Here is a 25,743-nt window from a genome sequence, read left to right as displayed (position 1 = left end):
TGTAATGGCGTCAGCTGCATGTTTTATGCCCCTGACAACCTGATGTCATAGAAGAGGTGACAGCATCCGACGCAGAAATCCCAAGACTCTGGTATTCGGGCTGACTGAAGGCTACCTGCAGGCAGATAGCCCAAGTGTTAATGACTGCAACAATGAATACACTTGCACATTTACATTTATGGTAAGTGTACACAACTGTACTATCTGTGTTGCCTTGTTTTCGTGTGGTAATACATTCTTCCCTCCTTCTCCCTTCCAAATGTGTTAATTTGATGCTGTTAATCATCTTTCCATTCATCACTGATGGGTTCGGTTCCGAGCCTTCGGATCTGAGTCGACCTATTACCAAGCTTGTGCCAGCCAAAAAAACTCTTGAGCTAAGTCTCTACCCAGAATGCCCTTCTTCCTGTTACCTCAGATCTCATTTGCTGCATACCCGTAAAGCCACGTTTCAGCCGAGCTCTCAGCTAAGTAAAATCTGTTTTGATGTTTGTGTAAACATTTTTGGATATCTTCATATTTTACAAAACCTTTAGTATTACTAATGTCTTTTTTTCATTCTAAACATATATTTTCCACTCTATCCATTGTTACCGTTGGTAAACTTTAAGTACCATTGTTTGTACGGCCTTTTTGCCTTACCCTAGTGGTATTTCTTCAGTACCATAGCTGGTATTGTTTTCTCTTGCTTAACCTGTTAGCTTTTATCTTTATTCAGGTGTTTCCCTTTCTTCTCTTCATACAGTGTAATATTGGTGTTTTTCTTGTGATTTTCTTCTTATTTTTGAACTGAGTGACTTTATTATTGTTGGATTGTACAGTTAGTTGTTGTGTCCTTTTCTATTAAAATGTCGGATAAGAAGGGTACCTCTGACTTTAAGCATTGTACTTATTGTAAGGGGAAGATGTCCTATTTCTATGTTGCAGTATTCTTGGTGTGGGATTTCCTGCCTTCAGGCAACTAGTACTTCGGCTCCTATACAAAAGCTTCAGCTTAGCTGTTGCAGCTGTGTGGGACGTTACACGTAGGACCTTAAACCAGGGACCTTAAGTGTCATGTATGCACGCACAATCCTCAGAACTTTTCAGCCGCAGACGACTTTGCATTGTACGATCACTCTCCAGATGTCGGATCGACTATAGATAAGTAACCCAGTGGGTTTTTGCATTTCTAATTTTTTTACCGGACTTTCGCATTGCTTAGGCTTGGTTGTAGCTTTCAGCAGATGTCAGGGAAAAAGGGGAAAGTGCCAGTGCAGGTGCCAAATTCCCCATAAGGACACCCATGACAAATGCATTTTCTGCTTAGGCCAGGAACACGACGATTACGCCTGCCCTATTTGTAAATCTTTTGTGCCTAAGACCTTACGTAGTCGTCTGGCAGCTTTAAACCATTACTTAGAAAGCCAACTCCTCAAACGGCTGGCGCTCTGGATGGATCTCGCTTCAGAGGCCGCCCAAGAACCTCCACGTAAGAAGGCCAAGATGCCTAGACCTTCATCGCCTGCTGCTTGGCAACTGGACTCCCCGCCAACTACCGATGTAGGAGTTGAGCTCTCAGCGGATCCGTCAACTCCATCGAACTCCCTCATGGAGGCCGCTGCACAACCGATGACTGGCACGTCCACGGAGCTTTCTCTGACACCGACGCCTGTCGATGTAGAGGGGGAGCCAGATTTGGTGGTTCCTTCGACTGGGATCCAGACCTCTGATACAGCCACTACCAAACCCAGTTCTAGACCGGTTCCTAAGGCCACTCTAACCAAAAAGAAGCAGAAAACAAAACACATTACACCTGCTTCTGAAGGCCCTCCAGACTGGGAGGCCTACACCACTTCTCTTATGCAGGCTTTTATGGCCCTCAGGCCTTCTGCTTCACCCACAACTATGTTGCCTCTGCTAAACCCTAGGCCTCTCTCTGCTTCTTTCATTCGCTCCTTCCTTGAGGAAGAACAACATGGATCTACCTACTCTTCCTCTGATGAATCCATCTGTTATGCATCCCAGATTGCTTCTCCCAAGGAATATTATTCTCCTGATGAGGATTCTGTGGAAGGGGATTCTCCACCTGAAGACATTACATTTTGTGAAACCATCACCAAAATGAAAGACTACCTCAAATGGGATACTTTCCAAATGACAGAAACCCAAAAAAGTTGCATTGAACTGCTGCAAGTGGAGTCCCCTTCCCCTACAGCTGTACCCCCCTGTTCTTCCTGCATACTTGGATGCCTTGACTGCAGCCTCTAGAACACCTGGCTCACAGCCTCCTGCACCTAAGTGCCCAGACTGCTTCTACAAGGTGCCAGAGGAACAAAAATTCCTCATAAATCCACCCTTAGGAGACCCAGCAGTGATTGCTACTGCCCCTGATAAACAGTCTAGGTTGTTACTTTCTGCCTCCCTATTGCCCACGGATAAAGAAAGCAAATCCATGGATAGGATAGGCAAGGAGGTGTACATTTCCTCCACTTTGGCCTTCAGAGCCATTAACTATCAAACACATATGACCAAGTATGCCCTGGACTTAGTATCCCAAGCCACCTCTATGCTGGCTTCAATTCCTGAGAGTCCCATTAAAACGGATATCTCCTCCAAATTGTCCTTGGCACTAAAAGTGTCTGGACACTCCATAAGATGCAGCTAAGATGCTGCAGAAGCTTCTGCTCACTTTGCAGCATCAGCATTTGTCCTTAGGAGATATTCCTGGCTTAGATTACAGAGTCTGCCAGAGGACTTAAAGTCCAAAATCTTGGACACCCCCCCTGGATCACAACTTCCTCTTTGGAAAGCAATTGGCAGACCTATTTAAGAATCTGAAAGAAAAAAGCAAAGAATTACAGGATATAAAACATCTCCTGGTATCCCCTATACCCAAATTTTATACTAATTACCTGGCTAAGACTTCCTTTGTTAGGCGTAACCCGCATTGTGCTGCCTCCTCCTCCAGACCCAGAAGAGGAACTAGAAGACATTCCTCAACCAGGCCTACTGGCCCACCTCTTCAGCCTAGACAGCCCTTTCAGGACAGGGGAGGTCCTAATAATGAGTGACTGCCTTGCCCATCTGCCCCTCTCAGCTCGCCTTACCCACTATCTCCCCTTCTGGCAAAAAAATCACTACAGACCAATGGGTATTAACCATTATTCAAAAAGGGTACTTTTTATCCTAGAAACAAATTCCCCCTGGAAGGGCATTCTATTTCCCCCAAAAAAACAATGCCATCTCCATCCACAAATTCTGTCAGACCTGCAACAATAAGGCACAATAGAGCCTGTTCCCACAAGACAAGAAGGAAAGGGATTCTACTCCCATCTGTTCTGGTCCCTCGAAAGGATGGTCCCTGGACACCCATTTTGGATATCTCCTTCCTAAACCTGTACCTGCAGGTACCTTCCTTCAAAATGCTGTCACTTCCCACTCTCTTACCCCTCATACCCTCCAATGCTTTCATGGTCACCTTGGACCTAAAAGATGCTTACTTGCACATTCCCATCAGGGCCTCACACAGACATTTCCTGCATTTCTTTGGCCCTTCCTCGCACTTCCAATTTACACCCTTGCCCTTTGGTTTATCCACTGACCCAAGAGTGTTTACAAAGTGCATAGCTCCAGCCATTGCCTTCTGCAGGATCCAAGGAATCCAGATTACCCATATCTGGACAACATCCTTATCCTAGCACAGTCCAAAGATTCCCTCTTAAGACATCTACACTTAACTTTGTCCCTTCTACAAAGTCTAGGGTTCACCCCAAACTTCAAGAAGTCCTCCCTGAAACCAGACAAGGGCAAGATATTCCTAGGTTGCAGAATCAATACAGAATGAATGAAAGCCTTTCTCCCACAGGAAAAGGTTCTATCTCTAACTTCATACTTTCAGGAAGTCTTGTTCTCCCAGTCAGTCACTGCAAGGCAAATTCCTTTGACTCCTGGGATTGATGGCAGCAACCATTCCCATGCTACCATTGGCCAGAATGCATATGCGAAAACTGCAGTGGTACCTCAGAAATATCTGGTCACAACACCAGAGTCACTTGGAACAAATAATCCCCCCTTCTTCCCTGTTTAAAGAAGGAAATCATTTGGTGGATCCAACAAGTACAGCTTAACCCAGGGTTTCCACTGCAGCCCCCTCAATCTACACAAATATTGCATACAGATGCCTCAGACTCAGGTTGGGTAGCCATCTTGCACTCTTACAGTGTCCAAGCTCAGTGGCAACCTCCCTTGAAAACCAAACACATCAATGTAAAGGAGATGACAGCAGTTCTTTTTGCTCTACAGACCTTCATACCCCTGCTGCTACCAGGTCCTCTTCTGATAGTGACGGACAGTACCACTGTAATGTGGTACATCAGCAAAGAGGGAGGTACCAAGGCATACCAATTGTGCAGGCTAGCCCTACTAATTTGAGACCTAGCATCCCAGCACAACCTATCCCTGCAAGCCAGCTACATTCTTTCGCAGGACAATAAGCAAGCAGACCTCCTGAGCAGAACATCCTGTCCACAAGACAAATGGATGCTGGACAGGGTGGTCTTCCTAGATATAGTCCACCAGTGGGATACTCCACAAATAGAACTGTTTGCCTCCCCCCAGAACAGGCAGCTGCAGACCTTCTGCACAAAGAGTTACTCCCCCCCCCCCCCCAAGCCTGGAGAGTAGACACCCTCAGTTTCACCTGGGATAGTTTCACCTGGGATGGGAAGTTCCTTTACACCTTACACCCCCCCCCCTTCCCTCTGATTCAGAAAGTCCTTCTGAAAATCAGGAAGGACAAACCAAAAAGTCTTGCTAATGACTCCCTACTAGCCAAGGCAGCACTGGTTCCCCCTTCTACACGATTTAGCCAAGGGCAATCACTGCAAGTTACCCCACAAGGTGGACCTTCTGACACAAGACAAAGGAACTCCTACAGCCACACTTGCAAATGCTATCCTTGACTCTGTGGGTGATAAATTACTAACCTTATTCAGAAACCACTATTCAGAGGACGTGCTGTCAGTCCTGAGGGAGGCCAGGAAACCCACCACTAGAAAATCAGACCTTGCTAAATGGAATAGATTTACTCATTGGTGTCTAGGACATGAAAGGAACCCTTACGAGGCTGACATCCCACTAGTCCTCTCATATATGTGTCAGCTTTTAAAGGGTGGACTTTCCTATTCATCAGTGAAAGTGCACCTCTCTGCATTATCAGCCTGCTTACCTCTATATCCTCCCTTGTTAGCCTGGCTACATGTGAAACTCTTCCTTAAAGGGATCCTAAACATCAGACCACCTAAGAAGCCTATCCCTCCTCCTTGGGACCCGAACTTCATTCTGGAAAAACTCGCCCAACTCCCCTTCGAACCAGCTAATACAGCCTCTCTACAGTTTTGTACTTGGAAAACAGTACTGTTAGTGACTATTGCCTCTGCCAGAAGGGTTTCCGAACTACAAGCCTTAATGGCATGCTCACCTTACGCCATTTTTCATAGGGACAGGGTCACACTGAGAACTAACCCCTCCTTCATGCCCAATTTCTAAATCAATTCGTTCACCTACCCAATTTTTCCCCTCTCCCACTAACCAAGGAGCGAGGATACTCCACTCCCTAGATTTCCACAGGCAACTGAGATTTTACCTGGACAAGACTAAAGACATTAGGAAATCCAAACAACTCTTTGTATCTTTCCAACCCAGAGCATTGGGCAAGGCAGTCACCAAACTGCTATTCACACCACGGAAACCCCCCTGCAGTTGGGTTTAAGGCTCACTCCACAAGTGCAGTGGTCACTTAGGCCTTCCAAAAAGGCATGGACACAGCTTCCATTATGGAAACAGCTACATGGTCCACTATCCACACTTTCACCAAACATTACAAATTAGACCAAATCTCCAAAGCACGTGCAAGATTTGCCAGGGCAATCCTACAAGGCTTTGTGGAATCATCTTCTGCATCCACCGCCCTTTCATCAAACTAAGCTGTGGTACTCTCCCACACCAAGAATACTGCAACATCGGAATAGAAGGACATAGAATAGTTGTGCAAAATCTTACCATAACCATAGATGTCTTTCTCTTCCATGTTGCAGTATTCATTTCCACCCACCATTCCCCCTCACAGACTCTACCAGTCTAACTGCTCCCTGATGCCTCTCTCCATTACAGAAGAGACCCAGGGCCTTATACATGTCACCTTTGGCAGCCTATCCTCTTGGGCCATCTACTTTGCCTGCTTAGCTTCAGGTTCTGTGGATTGTGCATGTAGATGTCACAATTAAGGTCCCTGGTTTATGACCCTATGTGTGACGTCCCACGCAGCTGCAAGCTGAAACTTTTGTATAGGAGCCGATGTACGAGTCGCCTGAAGGCAGGAAATCCCACACCAAGAATACTGCAACATGGAAGAGAAGGACATCTATGGTTATGGTAAGATTTTACACAACTATTCTTTACCTACAGTGACTTGCATGATGACTGCGTATACTGTTTGGGAGTGGCCCACCTTTCTGTGCAGCCTCCCTGTGATATTTGTCAAAGTTTCAGACAAAGCACTCCTAATGAGTGCAAAAATAAACTCTTTCTGAAAGGGTTACTCAAGTCTCCCCTCTTAGAGGCCATTTCTGCGATGGAAGTCTCAACCCCTCCTTCTAAGGACAAAAAGAGATCCCATACTGTTCCTTCTTCACCATCAGGTGATCAGAGCAAACTTGGGAAATGTAAGGTCCCCAAGTCATTGGGGCATAAATCTGCCTCTTCAGCTCCGCTTTCCTCAGCTCTGACGGTCTCAAAACCTTTGATACCGATGCCTGTTTTGGCACACGCCCTGTATCCGGCAGCGGTCATAGATCTTACTACGCCTCTTTCGACTTTGGCGCCTGTAGCTACTTCGGCTCAGGGCGCAACTTCGACTTCAGTTTCCATTTTGGAATTGACCACTTCGGCACCGAGTGTTGTACCGGCCTCACTGGATCAGACCCCTTTGCTTCCGGTCTCAAAACTAGAGACCTTCCACCATGGACCCGATACTCTCCCTCAGTAGACCCGTTTTTGGGCCAAGCGTTTAGCCCATTTCTCAAACGTTTTGACTCCCCATCTGGAGTATCCCTAGGTCCAACAGGAGCTTTTCAGAACACAATGTGGTACATCTTGTGGACCAGCTGTTGGTAGCCAGGGCAATTCCATCTCTTTCTGAAACCCATCCACCTGCTGAACTTGGGTTGCCTTATCCACGGACTCCATCATGCACTCCTCCTTCGACCATCTCGGTTCCAAAACCTTCTGTTCCAAAATCCTCCTTGGAACCCACCTGCCTTCTGCGCAATAGAGAGGACTCTTGCTTCTGGTAGCACTCCTATGATGTCAGAATCCCAGTTTTTGCCCCCTAAGCTGCAGCTGTCACAGACCACCACCCCTGGAACACCGGGCAGAGAAGCCGCAGGACACCCCTGTTCAGGGAACCCACTCTTCCAAGTCCTCCTCAGAGACCCACACTGAGGAGCGCCCTCGAAAAAAGACATGCAAGAGGAAGCACGTGGACTCACCTGAGGAGTCCTTAACGGAAGACACGGACTATGATGATGGTGAAGGGTCCACACGGTCACCTCCTGATGTCTCCTTCCTCGACATCCTGGAGATGTTAAAACAAAGAGGTGACTGGAAGACCTGCAACCTTTCGTCTGAGGAGTCCGTGTTCCTGCAGGCTTTTCATGCCCGGCCGTCTACCTCTTGGGTGACCCCGCCTGCAGACAAGCTCATTGTGCAGAGTGTGTGGAAGAACCCTGATTCTATTGAGGCGATCCACGTAGACCAGAGAAAATTATCTCCCCTCCTGTTGAGAATCTGGTCCAAAGGGTTACCAGTTGATGTTATGGTGGTGGCCACGAAAAAGGACTTGGCTAAGGAAAGTCCCGCTGTCCACCCGCCAAACAGGGAGTCCCGGTCAGTGGACAGACTTGGGAAGCATGTTTTTGCATCGGGGACCTTTGCTATACCGTCCCTGAATTATTTGGCACATTTTACAAGGCTCCAGAGGGACTTGATCTCCGAACTCTCTGGGACACTCACAGGAAAGTTGTCTGACGAGGTCAGGGACAAAGTGGCCTCGCAGGTAGCAACCCTGAAATCAATGTCCAACTTGTCCATAAGGTTGCGCTCTCACACAACCTTATGGGGTGGCTAGAGCAGTGGGTTCAGGCATTGTTATGAGACGTCATGCCTGGATGCACATCTGTGACCTCACAGACCCCTTCAAGTCTGTCTTTCGGAATGCTTCCTTCAAAGCTTCATCCCTCTTTGGCTCCAAAGTGAAGGGCATGCTAGCCAGGTGCGAGCAAGATGGAAAAACCCTGTCTGCCATAGGCCTACGGTTTTACAACCCTCGATGTACCTTCTCCCAGAAATCAGAGGAGTGGGAAAATGTGGCATAAGAAATCTCAGGGTCCTTTCCCTGCCACATGTGGTGATAATACTCCCAGTGGCAGAGGGGGTTACAATTCCGGAAGACGCCCCTATTGAAGCAGAGGGTGTCCTCGCAACCAAGACTCCAGGGAGGACTTCTCTGGACAGCCTTATCAGCGCTCCTGAGGGGCAGCCCGATTGCTTACCTCTGGAAGCACTCGGGAGGTCGTTTCTCTCTGCATCAAGCTTCCTGGCACTCTATCACCACCAATCGTTGGGTGCAGAATATTATCACCAGAAGTTACACCATTCCCCTTTCTTGTCAGCCAAAATTTCCAAGAAAACTTTCTGACGTTCCACCCAAAGAGAAGAAGCAGCTTCAGAGATTATAAAGCTGTCTCAAAAAAGTCATCCAACCAGTCCCACCAGACCAGTGTGGATCCGGATTTTACTTGAGATTCTTTTTGGTGCCAAAAAAGACAGGGGACTGGAGACCCATTTTGGATCTCAGCAGCTTAAACAAGTCTGTCACCCAAACCAAATTCCGGATGGTTATGGTTCAGTCCATCTTCCCTTTTTAAGAAAAGGTGATTGGATTTGCTCTATAGATCTCTGGGTTGCGTGTTACCACATCAAGATGGACAACCACTCCAGGAGTCTGCTTCGCTTCCAGCTAGGAGCCACTCATTACCAATTCCTTGCCCTGCTGTTCGGTCTCTCTACAGCCTCAGAGTGATCATGAAATGCATGGCAATGATAACAGCTCACTTGAGACTAAAAGGATTATGGGTGTTTCCATATCTAGACGACTGGCTTCTTACTGCCCCCACCAAGCATCTTCTGATAACTGCGCTACAACATACTCTCTCTGGCAAAATTGTTAGGAATAACGATACATTGGGAGAAATCAAATCTTATCCCTCCACAACAAATAGAGTTCATTGGAGCAGTGTTCAATACTCAGTTCTGTCTGGTATCACTCTCTCTTCACAGACTCCATTGATTGAGGCTTCAAATCAGAGTGATTCTTTCTCAAACATCACTCCCTGCAAGACAAGTTCTCCAAGCCCTAGGTTCTGTGGCTTCATCAATTCCAATAGTGCCTGTAGCAAAGCTATATATGCAAATTCTGCAATGGCTCCTTCTGTGTCAATGGTTCCCAAACTGTCATCCCCTGGATTACAAGATTCAAATAACCAACTCCTGCAATTTTGGTGGATGAGGCCAGATGTAGATCTTTGGAGCCATCCTTTTCAACTCCCCCAGCCTACAGCCATTGTGACCACAGATGCTTCCTTGATCGGATGGGGGGGGGGGCATTTTCAGGGAAAGACTGTCCAAGGCTCATGGTCCACCTCAGAGGCCCACCTGCATATCCATGTCCTAGAACCGAGAGTCATGCTGTTAGTGTTACAGACATTCCATGCGGCTCTCCCCTTTGGGACAATTGCAGTCCAGTCAAACAATATGTCAGTGGTCTGGTACATAAACAAGCAAGGAGGAACCACGTCCTACCCCCTTTGTCAAGAAGCCATGGGGAACTGGCAGTGGGTGATAGCTTCCAACCGCTTTCTAATAGCAGTGCATATCCTGGGGAGCTCCAACATGATTGCATACAAACTGAACAGATGCTTCCTCTTACCCCACGAGTGGTCCCTCAACCCCGAGGTGGCATCTGTAATCTTCAGCCACCAGGGCCAGCCTTGCTGCGATCTTTTCGCCTCCCCATCAAACACCAACTGCAGCAGCTACTTCACCCTCCTTCTCCCAGAGGGGGAGTCACCAAGGGATGCTGTGATCCACAGTTGGCCCATTGGACTTCTCTACGCCTATCCTCCCATTCCACAATTTCTAAAGAAAGCTCTTCAGTTGAGATGCAGGGTGATCCTCATAGCCCCATTCTGGCTTTGACAAGTTTGGTTCCCCTTTCTTTGGCCTCACCTATTATTCCCACCGTGGATTCTGGACCCTTTACCAGATCTGATCACTCACCCCCAAGAGTTGAGTCACCCGAACCTGTCCACTCTCAAGCTAACAGCTTGGTTTCTCCACTTCCGCTAGTCGCCAAGCAGGCTAGTCTCTCCTCACCTGTTCGAGACATCATTCTGGCCTCTCACAAACCATCCACCAGAAGACTATATCAGGATAAATATAAAAGGTTTTCAATTTGGTCCAAGGATAACATGCTAGACCCCTATTCTGCTCCACTTCCTGCAGTGCCTCAATACTTGGCTAAGTTTTTTGATAACAGAGCCTCCGTATCTACAGTACGTGTACATCTAGCAGCATTTTCCAACTTCCACAATAGTATAGATGACATCACTCTTATTACGTTATGCCTCTGCAAGGCTTTCCTCAACGGGACCTCTCATCTCAAGCCTCCTCTCAGACAGCCCGTAGAACCGTGAAACCTCAATTTAGTCCCCCAGTCTTTGGCTCAAAAGGCCTTTGAGCCTGCGGCTAAGTGTGACCTAAAGTATTTGTCTTGGAAATCTTTTTCCTGGTAGCCATTACCTCTGCCAGAAGAGTTTCGGAGCTGCAGGCATTCTGTATAAAGAGGTCCTGTCTTTTTTTTCATAAAGACATACTGTCACTTCGAACAAACCCATCCTTTCTTCCCAGAGTTGTTTCTGCATTCTCTATTATCCAGTCCGATGATCTACCAGTGTTTTTTCCAAATTTTGCCAGTAGAGAACAGTATTGCCTTCACACCTTAAATGTACACACCTATTTCCTCCATAATGAATCCATGCCAAAAGTGAAAGCCCACTCCACTAGATCTATGGCAACTTCTTTAGCATTCCATTCTGGGGCATCCATGGAGCAGCTACTTGGGCTAAGCCTCATACCTTTATCAATCATTACAAATTGGACCTGGTCTCCAGTGGGAGAGCTGCCTTCAGCTCAAAAGTACTCAAGAATGTTCTTCCATAAGGGCCTTCCATAGACCTCAAGGTAGCTTGGTGTTCTGTCCCATCAGTGATGAATGAAAAGAAGATTAACAACATCAGATAAAGAAGTTATGTCTTACCATAACATTCTCTGTTGTGTTCATCTTCTTTCATTCATCACTTCCCACCCTCCCTCCCCCTCCAAAGGCTCCTGGGGGATGCTTTGGGTCTAAGTGGTGCACTAGGGAGCTTGCGTCGAAGTGGCCTCTGCTTTACTTCCTTTCTTGGCAAACTTGATCTGAAGTAATAGGGAGAAGTGCATTCTGGGTAGAGACTTAGCTCAAGAGTTTTTTTGGCTGGCGTGAGCTTGGTAATAGGCCGACTCTGTTCCGAGGGCTCGGAAACAAACCCATCAGTGATGAATGAAAGAAGATGAACAACTCGGATGGAACGATTGATAAAGCATAACTTCTTTTTTTGTAATCCTCATTGAATGATTGGCCTCACCAGGGACCTTGTCACTCTACAGCCTCAGCTGGCTTCACTTTCTTCAGGTTCAGTTGTCTAGATTATTAGCTGTATGTGTTCTTGAGGATATTGAAGAAATTAGTATTGATGAACAGGCAAACTCGATCTAAAGTGTTTTGGGGGAAGGGGGAATTATGGGTAGGGCAGGAGTCAGAGCCCTGGATTTGCAGCTACTAAAAAGTTCCTAAGTCGGATTTGATTGGATCTGAGAACACAAAGGTTGAAATGGATGAAAACAAGAAAAGAAGGATCCATCCTTATGGGTAAGTACTTACTTTTATTTCTGCATGAATAGTATAAAATCAGACATAACAGACAGACTTTTTTTTTGCTTTTGTGAAGGGAAAAGAATGGAAACCTGCAAATACACAATTTCCAAATGGATTGCTAGCTATGTTGTCTTTTGCTATCTCCACCATGGTAAACCTGTCCCTTCCACAGTCAGTGCCCACTGTACCAGGACTATATCTGCTAAGGCGGCCTTCGTAAGTGATGCTTCCACACAAGCAATTTTGGAGTCAGCAGCATGGTTTCCTATATAAACATCATCATACATTATAATCTGGGGACTGTGGCCAGGGCAGAATTTATCCTAGTAATGGAACTACAGAGTACATATTACAGTTAAGAACTTACCATAAGTGTAGGCATTTGAGTAGGTTCACTGCTGCAGCACCATCTCCCTCCTTCCAGTCCCTATCGTATTCTTCTTCACCAGGTTTGAGGTGGGTTTCCATCTTCCTTTACCCCATCCCTAGTTATTTCCTCCACTAGTATCTACTATACTTCCCTATCAGAGACCTAGGGTTGATGGGGCAACTCATACTCTGGAGTTTAAGCAACTATGTTGCCAGTCTGAGTCAAGAAAGACCTGAACATGACATAAGCTAACCACTTTTTATACCACTGACTTCCTGACTTTGAAAAGGGTGGGAATCCAATAGGCCATGGAGGAAGGTGAGATCTGTGGTATTCGGGACAACCTCAGGCTCCTCCTGGCAAACATTTTCAAGAATCAGTGAATGTACTAGAGCATTTACATAGAATTATACAAAAAAGTTCCTGTTGTGGGTTGGCAGAATGGTTAAGATGTGTACTTTACAGACACAAGGTGCAGGGTTTGATTCTCAACTGAGAAAATTGGCTAGGCTTAGACCGACCCAGAGTGGCAGTTAGCCTAGTATCTATTTATGAACCTATAAACTACTATTTTTAAGACCACCATTGCATTAGATGTTGGTCTCCTTACTCTCTTGCTTTGGAACATATAGTAATTGTAATCCTGTCTGTCTTAACTGGAAATACTTTCTGAGCAAGAAGCATGCGAGAATCTTGAGTAAACTCTTTGCTGGCCATGAGGAAGACTTGCATGAGCAAGGAGTGATATGTAAACTAGCTTTATTTAAGAGCCTTTCTTGAAGCATTATTCTTATGAATGTTGTCGTGATTGTATTTTAGTTCTTCCTACTGGGCTGTCCTCATGTTTTTTTTTTCTTTTGTTTGTGTGGGAGGGTGGATCTGTCAGCTTCTAGAGCACTTAATGTTAGGATGGGAGTAAATTATTTAGTATAATGCTCAGTCAAGTTTCCATGTGACTGTGATTGTCAACAGTGGAGTTCTGTGGTGTGGACTATTTCCAGTGAGAGAAATTCCTTCGTAATTGAGCAGTTGCCATATTTTAACTGCAATACTATACTGTACTGTGATAGTGTTACCAGATGCTCATAATGAAAGCTTCCCATGCAGAAGCAAATGGCAGCAGCTGCAGTATCTAAGGCATGTAAACACAACAAAACACTCCAGTATCAGATGCCAGTGACTTTACATACTGTACCTCTGCTGGCTAGGATCATCATACTTTATTTTTAATTATGCGTCATGGGTACCATGTTGCAGTGATTCCACTATGCCTTGTGTTTCTCATAGATAAGGAAAACTGCTTTTTATTGTCTGCTTTGGTTCAACCATATTATGTTTTTGTGTAGATATGATAGCCTGTAGTTGTGATGCTTTGGACTACATCTCCCTACCTCAACAAGTATATGTATATCTATGATTCATGAATACATTACTCCCAAGGAGCTGCATATAACAGAATGTTCTGTACTTGCTATTAGCTTTTTTTTTCATATACTATAGCAAGGCAGCAGTTCACTTCCTAGCATGACATTCCTTATAAAACACACTGCTGTGCATTACTGGAAGTAGAGAGGCCAGTGGCCTAAGAATAGTGTCCTGTATTTGTCATTTGTAACCGTTTTTAAATCCAGCATCTGTTTAATGGACCCAAAGGTAATTTCAGCAAGAATGATTGTGCATTGACATAAATACAAATCTGGCCACAGCAGCTGTTTATCAATAACTGTAAGTCTGATGTTGTCGATCTTCATTCATTCTTGACGAATGGGGACTCTGTACCAATCCTTGGAACCAGCTTGGCCATTATATAGCTCGCACCAGCCAAACAACTCTCGAGCTAAGACTCTACCCACAATGCCCCTCTCTTCATTACCTCAGATTTAGTTTGCCATTCTGTCAGCAAGATGCGTCAGCCATTGCTCTCAGCTAACTCTTCAAATTTCCTTTTTTTCTATATATATATATATATATATATATATATATATATATATATATATATATATATATATATATATATATATATATATACATACATACAGAGGGAGAGAGAATTTCTTCTCTCCTTAGAACCTTTTCTATCAGGTGAGTGTCTGAATACTGTCTGTTAATCTTTATTATTATTCTATAACCCTCTCTGCCTTTCTTACCTCTTGAGGTGTTTCTTTGTACCATCGTTGGTACCTCCTTCCCTTTTCTCTCTGATATCGTGCGGTATTCTTAACTGTCATAGTTGGTAGTTTTCCTTCTCTTCCTCCCTTTTAGTGTTTGTGTGCAAGTGTGTGCATTATTAGCACTCATTCTTGGGAAATGGAAAAACAAAAAGGCACTTCTGGGTTTAAACAGTGCCAAGACTGTGGGAGAAAGATGCCCAGTTCTGATGGGCATCTTTCAAGTGTTTACAGTCTAGGAGCTCCTCACCTGGAAATTGATTGTGATATTTGCAAGGACTTTAGTCACTGAGCCCTAGTTGAGCATCAAACAAAGCTAATTTTAAAGGGCTTATTAAAGACTCCTTTTAGCAAGGCCTTGTCCAAGGCTGATACTTCCAAGTCTGACACTCCCAAAAAGAAGAGCCACTTGGTGCTTGCGTCTCCCATGGCATTGGCAGCCACTAAACATAAGACTATGGTCCTGACTTCATCCTCAGAACCGGAAGCTAAGGTACTGAAATGCCAAGATCAAGACTAGCACTGACTGCTTCTGCTACAGTGCCTTCGGCATCAGCATCATTGATCTCCGGTTTGGTGCTGACTTCTCCTGCGGTGCCTTAGCAGGCTTTACCCACCCCCTCGGTACCAGTAACGGAACATGTTCTCCCCAGAACAAGGTACTCTCCTTCTGTAGATCCTCTTGCGGGGCAGTTGCCCAGTCCCTTCCTGGAATGATCAGAGTCTCCCTCAGCTTTTTCAGATCGATACTCCAGGAGTCTCTCCAAGGTAGATGTGAGATTGGTGGATCAGCTTTTGGTGGCCAGAGGTATCCCTGCCCCTCTCCCTTCTGGAGCTGGGGTATCTTTCTCCAAAGACTCCTACACAGTCTCCTCAACTGACGTCTACCGGAGCTTTGGAGCCCAGCACTTTGATTTCCTTGGTGCCAGCTGCTTTGCTGCCGTTAGGCATCCCTTCCTCGGTGCTGAAGGTGGCTCTGACTTCTTTGCTTCCCTCTCTGGACACAGTGGATTCTCGGGACTGAGACTCCGTTGCGGGTTCAGAGGGTCTTGGTTCAGTTCCTGGCTTTTATTCTGAGTCAACCTTGACTCTTGGGATTGTGCCTGTTGTGGGTCCTTCCCCAGCTGCTACCTTGGAGACTCAGAGTGGGGTGTGACGTGGATTCCAATGTGGTTTTTCTCAGTTCTGAGCTCCCACTCCTCTTCGGGGGGGGGGGGGTCCTGCCTTCCAGGATATGGAGAGAGCTTTAGCCTCTGCAGGCTCTCAGCTGGTACCTCCTGCATCAGAGTGTCATATTACCATATCATCTGGTCTAGAGCTGACTCCAATCTCTGCGACAGGACAACAAGCACCGACCTTCAAGTTACCCTGCACAGGGCCCCTCTTCTTCGGAGTCTTCCTCAGAAATCCCTACTGAGCATGCCCCCCCCCCCATAAGAAGACATGCAAGAGGAAGCATCTACATTCCCAGAAAGAATCTGTCACAGAAGACACAGATTTCGATGAAGGGGAAGGTTCCCCCTGGTCACCCCTGGATGATGTCTCCTTTGGAGACATTTTGGTGATCATCAAGCAGAGGGGTAACTGGAAGCCCCAAGGTCTGACCTCAGAGGAATCCATGTACTTGCAAGCGCTTTGTACTTGACCATCTACTTGCTGGGTGCTCCCACCCACTGACTATCCTAAGGTGATCGCACAGTGGGCTTGGTAGGCCCCTGATTCCATAGAGCTTATTCCCCAGAGGCCAGACGAAATGCTTTCTCCATCAGAGGACTACCAATATTGGGCCAAGGGTTTAGCAGTAGATGCCATGGTGGTGGCGGCTGCCACCAAGAAGGAACTCGCTGATGAGAGTCCTGTGCATCCTCCTAACAGGAGTCTAGGGCGATGTACAGATTTGGAAAGCATGTCTACGCTTCATCGACCTTCACTCTCAGGTCTTTGAACTTTATGGCACATCTCACTAGACTCCAGAGAGTTCTGATTAAGGAGTTATTGGGGACTCTCGCTGGAGCTGTGGCTAACAAGGTGCAGGATAAACTCACCTTTCATCTAGCTACTCTGGAGTCTGTATCCAACTCATCCAAGCTACTTATTGCACATGCAGCCAAATGCACGACCAGAGCAGTGGGTTCTGCTATTACCATAAGGCGCCATGCCTGGATGTGCTTGTGTGAATTTGTGGAGCCCTTCAAGTCCTCCATCATAAATTTTCCTTTTAATGGATCATCTTTGTTTGGTACCAGGGTGAAGGACACACTAGCCAGGTATGAAAAGGATGGAAAGACCCTGTCTGCTGTGGGTGTTCGTTTTTCTACTCCAGGAATCAGGATTAGAAAGATGTGGTTCAAAAAGTCCCAGGGGCCTTTCCAGGACACATGTGGCGATGGCTCCCCTCAGGGCATAGGGAGGAGCTTGGACGGAAGACTCCGTCCATGAGACAGAGGTGGCTTGCGAAACCAGGGTTCCTGAGACTCCTTTTCTGGACAACCCTATCAGTGCTCCTGAAAGGAGGCCCGATTGCTTACCTCTGGAAGCAGTTGGTGGGGGGTGTTGGGGGGAACTTTCACTGCACTCCACAACCTAGCTACAAATACTCTCTGATAGTTGGGTGCAGAAAATCATTATCAAAGGCTGTCATATTCCATTCACTTTTTTCCTGAGATCTCAGAGGAAAATCCCCGATGTTCCACCCAGTCAGGGGGATCAAGCAGTAGCCATAGAGGTTCAAAAGCTGCTAGAAAAAGTAGTCATCCAAGAACTTCCACCAAACCAGATAGGATCCGGAGTTTATTCCAGGTACATTTTAGTGCCAAGGAAAACGGGACTGGAGGTCAATTCTGGACCTCAGCCTTCTGAACAACTTTGTTCAGCAGACAAAGTTCTGGATCGTCATAGTTCAGTCTGTCCTCCCCTTTTTAGGGGAAAATGATTGGATGTGCTCTATAGACCTTCAAGACATGTATTACTACATAAAGATGGACAAACACTCAAGAAGGGTTCTCCGCTTTCGGCTAGGGGCCAGTCATTACTAGTTCAGAGCGCTGCCATTTGGCATCACCACAGATCCTTGGGTGTTCACCAAATGTATGGCAGCAGTCACGGCTCACATAATATTACACGGATTCTGGATGTTTCCTTGTCTAGACGTCTGGCTCCTCACCACCCTTACCAGGCATCTACTGCTGCAAGCCACAGATTTCATCATAAATTTGTTCAGTGCCCTGGGCATAACAGTCCGCTAAAAAAATTCACAGCAATCTCCCACTCAGGACCTAGAGTTCATAGGAGCCTGCCTCAACACAATTTCATGTGTAGCTTCTCTGCCCTTTCACAGGCTACAAAAAAAAGGTCTCAAGTACACCCCATTCTGGTATAAAACAGGGGGCCCATTCGATTTGTTCTCTGAGCCCTAGGATCTATGGCTGCAGCGATCACGCCCTAGTCCCCTTGGCGAGATTTTACATGAGAATATTTCAGTGGCTTCTGGCCTCCCAATGATCCAGTCTTTTTTGTCCGATGACTTACCCGATATTAATAATAGGGAGTTGCAAAAAGGATGTATCCTGGTGGATACAGTCAGAAGAAATTCTAATGGCCATCCCCTTGTTTCCCAACCTACGGCCATAGTGACCAGGGACACCTGCCAGATGGGGTGGAGGGGCATTATCTGGGAAGATCAGTCCAAGGTACTTGGTCCCAACAAGAGGCCAACTTGCACATCAGTGTTTTGGAAGTCAGAGAAGTGCTCCTAGTGTTACAAGCCTTTCAATCTGCTCTTCGTCTGGGAACAGCTGCGATCCAGTCAGACAACATGTCAGTGGTATGTTATATCAACAAACAAGGGGGAACCAAATTCTACCACCTTTGCTGGGAAACATTCAGTATGTGATATCTTCCAACCGCTTTCTTGTGGCAATGCATATCCTGGAGAGTTCCAACGTGATAGTGGACAAGTTGAGCAGACAGATTCTACTGCGTCATAAGTGGTCTCTCAACCCCAAAGTGGCAAAAGAAATCTTTCACTGTTGGGGCCAGCCTTGCTCTAACCTCATTGACTCTCCGATGAACAGCAAGTGCAGCAGCTACTTTGCCGTAATTCCCCCAAGGGCGATTCCCCTGAGAGAGGCACTCCTCCTCATTTGGCCTTCGGGTCTCCTTAACACATCCCCCTCTTTCCCCTCATATGCTTCCCCCTCTTTCCCCTCATACGCCTCTTCCTAAAGAAAGCCCAAAGGTGGCAAAGCAAGGTGGTTCTCATTGCTCCCTTTTGGCCCAGGCAAATTTGGTTTCCCTTTTTATGGCCTCACTTGATTCACCAACCGTGGACTCTGAACACAGTTCCAGACCTGGTCTCTCACCCACTGGGATTGGTGCACCCTGATCAGCAGTTTGTCAAGCTCACAGCTTGGTTTCTCCAATTCTATTAATTGTCAGGCAGAATAACGTATCTTCCCCAGTGCAAAAGACTCTTCTGGCCTTCTATCAGGAGACTCTACTCCAGTAATTGGAAGAAATTTTTGGTTTGGGCCTCTGAAAACAATTTAGAACAATTTTCGTCTCCTGTTGAAAAAGTTTTGCACGTTTCAGCTACTCTGTTTGATCAAGGAGATTCCGCCTCTACCATTAGTCCAATTAGCAGCCATGTCCAATTTTCACAATGGCTTTGACAACTGTCCTCTAATTCCCCATCGCTTGTGCAAGGTTTTTCGCAAAGGTGCTTTACAACTAAAACCCCCCATTTAAAGATCCTGTAGCTCCATGGGATTTCACCTTGGTTTTGCAAACTTCAGTACTATCTCACTTTGAACCAGAACTTGCCGTCTTAAATTATTTTCTTGGAAAACTCTTTTTCTAGTAGCCATCACTTTCACCAGAAGGGTCTCTGACATCCAGGCCTTGTGCGAAGACCCCCTATTTCATTTTTATAAAGACAGGTTGTCATTAAGAATTAACCTTTCCTTCCTAAATTGGTCTCTGAATCTAATATTAATCAAACCATTGAATTGCCAGTGTCCTTACAATGGGTTGTCTTGTTGTCGCCAGGCAGCCCTTCGGTGGTCGGGATTCAAAGTCTGGGTCTGGCTTTCGCTGGTGTGTCGTACTTCACCCGCTGCAGCAGTTGGCAGTTCTTCGGCACGCGGCGCCATTTTCTATTTTTTCCCCAGTCTTCTTGCTCAGAGAAGCTGTTCAAGAAGAAGTTGGTCAGGCCGGCCTGTCAGATCCAGAGATTACTACTACCATAATACTCAAAACTTCCCTTAAAGGTTGCACCCTCCAGGGACCTCTTTCGATGTGCCTAAAGTGAATTAAAAAAGGAATAATCTGTTTAACTTGTGGACAAATTAGGGATCCCAACCTCATCCAGACAGGGCCTCTCAGCCACCCCCAGAGACCTTTGCATTTACCACAACATAGGCCTTTAGCTATACCCCAGTTCTTTCTGTTGTAGATGATGCATTTTAATGATGCTTGTACTGCTCCTGATTTACCCAGCCCCCCCCCTATAGCCGGATAGGTCTCTACAGGGTCCCGGACACACATCACCATTTACAAGGCCTTTCTCCCATGGACAAGGTCGAATTTATTGGTTCTCCAGCTCAGCAGGTACTGAAAGAAATGGAAGAGAAAAATCTGTAGAAACAGTGAAAGATTTCCCACAGGTGCAACCTGTTTAGCAAGGAAGCAGTGTGAACTGGCCCTCCAAAAATTGGTCCTTTCCCAAGCTCTTCTAAAGCCCAGAGAGCAGGAATAAAGATACCTCAGATTTCTTTGCAGGAATCAGAGCATTATCAATCAGGAAGACTTACAAAGAGTCATTTACTTGTTGCAAGCCCTGGGATATACAGTCAATATAAAAAGGCTTTCGATATACCATCCCAAAGAATAACACTAATCCCATGCCTGAAGCAAGAGTTCCTATGGTGGGGCTAGGCCTGTCGGTTCCACTGCTGTTAGCACAGAACAATTACAACATCCTACATCCAAACCTGAACCACCATTGCCAACATGGGACTTGAACTTTGTGCTAGAAAAATTGACACTTACAGCAGAATTACAATACTTATCATGGAAGACTGCTTTCCTGCTGGCAATCACTTCAGCAAGAATCCTGATCTTCCATCAAGATAGAGTGTCCATGAGAACAAATCCGGTATCCAGAGTGTCTTTAAATCAGGCTATCCACCTACCTACATTCTTCCCAAACCCACAGAACAGAGAAAGACTGTTGCATACCTTCCAAGCATTATAATTTACCTTTATATTCTAGATGAAACATTGGCATTTATCCAAAATTAGCCATTTATACCAAAGAACTGCAGCCGGGTGAAGCCGGTGCGACACCAGCCAGACCCAGACTTTGAAATGCCGCATCAAGGGCTGCCTGACGCATTGGACAACCCATTTGTTTTTCTTTCTCAAGTCTTCCAACATACGTGAATATTGCTTACATTTACTGGACGTTCACAGGCAATTGCGTTTTTACCTGAACAGGACTAAAGCATTCAGGAAATCAGATCTACTGCTCACTTCATTTTCTGGTCCAACTGTAGGACAAGCCGTATCAAAGATGATCTTATCGAAAAGGCCGAGAGATTGTGTTGCTTTTATTTATGCACATATCAACCATAAGTTACCTGCGCCTGTTAAAGCGCATTCAACCAGATCAGTTTCCACTTCAGCTATTTACCATTCCAGAGCTTCTATGGACAAAATTTGTGCAGCTGCAACTTGGGCTACACCTCATACCTTTATCACTCATTACAAAGTGGATATGGTCTCCAAGGGAAGAGCATCCTTTGGCTCTATGGTTCTCAGGAATATCCTTCCATAACGCCACCCAGAAACTGAAGTAGCTGGGGACTCTGTCCCATTCATTAAGACTGAATGAAGGTTGACAACATCAGTAAAGAAGTTATGTACTCACCATAAAGTTCCTTCTGTGTTGTCTGTCTTTGTTCATTCTTGACACCCCATCCACCTTTCCCCTCCTATACATGTCCTGGGGGATCAAACTCTTGTCCAGGGTTGTCATAGGGTGTTTACCTTGGGCATTGCCTCTGCTTATATCTTCTGTCTGTACTATTGCTGTTATATGCAAATTCGATCTGAGGTAATGGAGAGAGGGCCATTGTTGGTAGAGTCTTGGTTCAAGAGTTTATTGGCTGGCAAGAGCTGTATAACGGCTGAGCCAGTTCTGAGGATCGGAATAGTGGTCCCATTCATCAAGAATGAACAAAGATCGACAACACAGATGGAACGTTATGGTGAGTACATTCCTTGTTTTCGTTTCACAGAATGAATTACCGTGCACTCTTTTCCCTACCAGTCTTCTTGATGATTGATCATATTGTAATGATTCTCTCTCCTGTTTTAGCTCTGTCAGTGTAATTTTGCAATAACTGTGATAGTTATGCACAAAATGGATTATAATCTAGTTTCCCTAAGCTGATCTTTTTGCTTGGTATATGATTTGTATTATAATATTCCTGTCTGTCTTCTTTTAGCCTTGTCAGTTTGATTGTGCAGTATTCTGTCCAAATCTTGTGGAAATATCTCCTTCTGATAATGCAGGTTAGTATCCTTTGTATTCTTGTGTTGTAAACATAGAGGTTTAACTCTTGCAAGAAGAAACATGTTATGATCAAGAACTGTGAAATGGGAGATCCCCAAGTGTGGCCTTGGTCACCTGTTTGTGTCTGTCTCTCCCTCCCCCCTTTCTCTTTAGATATATAGAGGTATATAGATAGACTATATAGATAGATGTAGATGTTTATCTGTAGATACAGTCATTTTTAATCCAGCAATGATGTAATGATTGAGATTTTTAGGCAGTACTTAAGAGGTTATGAGCACTAATAATTTTAGGCTTGCTGATAGGTAGGTAATGTAAAAGAAAATAGCCAGCCAGCTCTGGAGGCTAAGAGTGGATAAAGCCTTGACTATAGCCCCGGTTATTTGACTTTGATTTATAGCTCAGTCTCTTAACACAGCTCCCAGGGAGAGTGGGCATATAGTCATCCCATCCTTGGGGGGGCTCACTCTACATTGCCACTAACCTGCAAAGGTAGAAGGGTGATGCAGGTGCATGGCTATTGGTGGGGGTTTGGTTTATCAAAAAATGCCTGCTGGCGGCCTTCATTGTGAGTGCATGAAAGCATGCAGCCAGATAGTGTGGTGTTGGCCTGTGCATCGATGCATATAGTTCATCCCTCCACCTAGGATTGGAGTTAGGGCCATAGTAAATGCTGTCATATCCAGGATGCTTATGAAGTTCCCCCTGGACAGCGCCTGTCTATGTATTACTGGGCTTTGATCACAGCACAACATCTATTTGCAAGTCAGACAGCTGTGTAGTGCTAAATCTGTGCTGCTAAAAATGGATGTCTTATATGTATTAAGAAACAAGGCCACTAAGCCTCTCTCAGTATTGAAAATTTAAAAATAGTACCTGTGGATGATTGCATTAGCATTCTTCTTAGAGGCGTTGGAAACTTTTGAGTATGTTACAGGAATCTATGTCCAGGACTGAAGACTTTTTTTGGAATAAAATTATGTAAAAATGAGAATAAAATTTTACAACAGGAATAATATGAAATGTTTTTATTTTTTACTTTTTGAACAACGTGAAGAATATTCATAAAACAGCTATCTGTGGAATGAAGTGAATTCAAAAACCAGATAGCAAGGTTGTCACAGTGATTTGTAGGTGGAGGAAAATGTAAAGCTATTGTGGGGATAGATATCCATCACCCTTTTTTCCCATTTTTGCACATGGGGTTGGGATGTCACTTCAAGAGTAGCAGTCATCAAGACCACAGTTTACACACCAGGTGGCTAGTCCTGCCTCATTTGCTATTCCATACCACACACAAGCAGGCATACTCACACCTATGGCAAAATTTAGTGTATCCAGTCTACCTAAAGCATGTCTTGTGTGGGAGGAAACCAAAGCACTGGCAAAAACACATGCAAACACAGGAAGACGTGCAAACTCTGAACAGACGGCATCCCAGCTGGGAATCAAACCAGAGAACCTCTTGCTATGAGGCAACATTACCCACTGCACTATTGTGCCATCCTAGAATTGAAAAGCTTGCTTGCTGTGACAGCTAATTCATGCTGTTGGGTAGTGTACAGACTTGTCTGTTGGCCTGCTTACTCCTCATTTGATGCCACATTCATGATTTCTGTTTTTGGTGACAGACCCACATGTGCAGAACTGTTGTTGAGTGTAGAGTTTTATATGGGTGGTAATATGGTTCAAGAATATGTACCTCTCAGGAGTTAAGGTTGACATCACATAGATTTGAATAGCAAAACGCATGTCCTATGTATCTAATGTCCTTTTCACTCATTCCTCAGCTGATGGGTTCGAATCCAATACTCTGATCTGACTCTGCCACTTCTACCTGATGATCAGATTTGGGAACTGTCCAGCTCCTCCCTTTACCCATAATGCCCCATCAACTATATTTCTAACCTATATATTTTACTGTTTTTCTTACTCTCTCCCTCCCATATTCTTTGAGCTGAATATAGCTGTTTTCTGCTTTTTTGGCTACTGTTTTTTAGTAGACTTTCTAGTACCATTGTTGGTATTACTTTACTGTTTGAAGTATTTTTCCCCTATCATTGTTGGTAGCTTTTCCTTTTTCATTCTTTTCTGAGTGTAAAAAAAAAATAAAATAAAATTCTATCGTTAGAGTTAGAAAACTCTCTATAGTTACCTAGGTCAGTATTGTTTTTTGTGATTGTGTCATGGTTGACAAGCATATTGGATTCAAAAAGTACGTTACCTGTGGGCATAGGTTTCCCAACTCAGATGCCCATAAGGAATGCATGTATAGGTCCTGCTCATTTTGAGGTGGACTGTTCGATCTGCTCTGGCTTTAATTCCTGGGCTTAAACTGATCGAAGAAACAAGCTTGTTTTAAGAGAGACCTTCCTCCGTTTACCTCTACTACTTCAATTGCTGGGGCTCAAAACCTACCAAAAAGTCTGACAGAAGTAAGTTGGAGTCAATGCCAAAGGGAAAGGACTGACATAAGAGGTCATCTGACTGTTCTTCGGCATCTGTTCCTTCTATGGAGCCCCCTTCAAAAGTGCTTAAGAAGTTGGAATCATCTGATTCGGATTTAACTGTTTTAAAATCTAGGTCTCCACAGATCTGTGCCCCCCCCCCCCCCCCCACACACACACACACACACTTCCTTTGGACTCTTTGTCATCAGGACTTCTTTCTCCTTTCTTGGAGGGATCTCCTTTAAGACACTCCAGGCCTCCATCCACCACATCATCTCTTAGGTGTTCCAAAAGTCTTTCAAAAGCGAATGTGGATTGGATGATGAGAACGTTACTTTGGACACAGATTCAGATGAGGGTGTTCCTGGCTCCAGTTCCCACTAGGTCTGCGAGCTGTCATTTGTTCACTTCCCCGTTGGTATCTCCTCCTCTTATCCGACCCTCTGTTTCAAAGCCCTTGGATCCGAGATCTCTGGGGTGTCTTTTTCGGATCCGAAGACCGTCCTTTTTTTCGACTTTGATGGTTCCCCTGAGCTGACAGACTCTGAGTCTTTTGGAGCCGGGAGACTCTCTGAGCCGAAGCATTAGCACCAGATCCAGGGGGTTGGAGACAACTCTGAAACTGTCAGAGCCATCTCTTCTACTAGTGGCCTCTGCTTGGATACCTTGGGCCCGACTCCCTCTTCAAGGGAAGTGCTGGTGGGGTTGCAGGAGCTGGCGGTTTGAGAGATTCTGGCTGTGGGGCCATTGGCTTTTGTGTCCCCTAAGAGTTCTGACTTTGAAGTTGGAGAGGGCTTTCTCCTTTGCTAGAGAAGAGACATCACTGTGCCCCTTTCGATCAGACAACCCTGCCTTGTCCTGCTCTTTGCTCTGAGCCTCTTCCGCCCTTTTCACTGGGGCAGCCAGCCCAAACTAATTTCCAGCCGGCCCATCAGGGCAGTGTCATCTCTTCCAGTACTTGTGCAGTGCAGCCCACTGAGGAAGTCCCTCTGAAGAGAACGTGTAAGAGGAGGCACTTAGAGACCCCCCCCAAGGAATCTCTCACAGAGGACACTGATTTTGATAAGGGGGAGGGGTCCCCCAAATCACCACCTGAGGATGTCTCC

At 45.5% G+C, this 25,743-nt stretch overlaps 1 protein-coding gene across 3 annotated transcripts in view; it reads left to right on the top strand.

The window, feature by feature from the left end:
* FPGS (folylpolyglutamate synthase) overlaps positions 1-25,743 on the top strand; it is a 1,649,361-nt gene that overhangs the window by 1,367,125 nt on the left and 256,493 nt on the right. For all 3 annotated transcript variants that reach the window (XM_044058278.1, XM_044058279.1, XM_044058280.1), the window contains exon 14: positions 22,120-22,186. In XM_044058278.1, the coding sequence (XP_043914213.1) occupies positions 22,120-22,186 (67 nt within the window). The remainder of the gene's footprint in view (positions 1-22,119; positions 22,187-25,743) is intronic.

Source organism: Protopterus annectens, chromosome 16.part0, assembly GCF_019279795.1.
Source record: "Protopterus annectens isolate FY-2018-M chromosome 16.part0, PAN1.0, whole genome shotgun sequence".
In the NCBI taxonomy this organism is placed as follows: Eukaryota; Metazoa; Chordata; order Ceratodontiformes; family Protopteridae; genus Protopterus; species Protopterus annectens.
The sequence above is the reverse complement of the archived record's forward strand: the minus strand, read 5'-3'. Positions and strand labels throughout refer to the sequence as shown.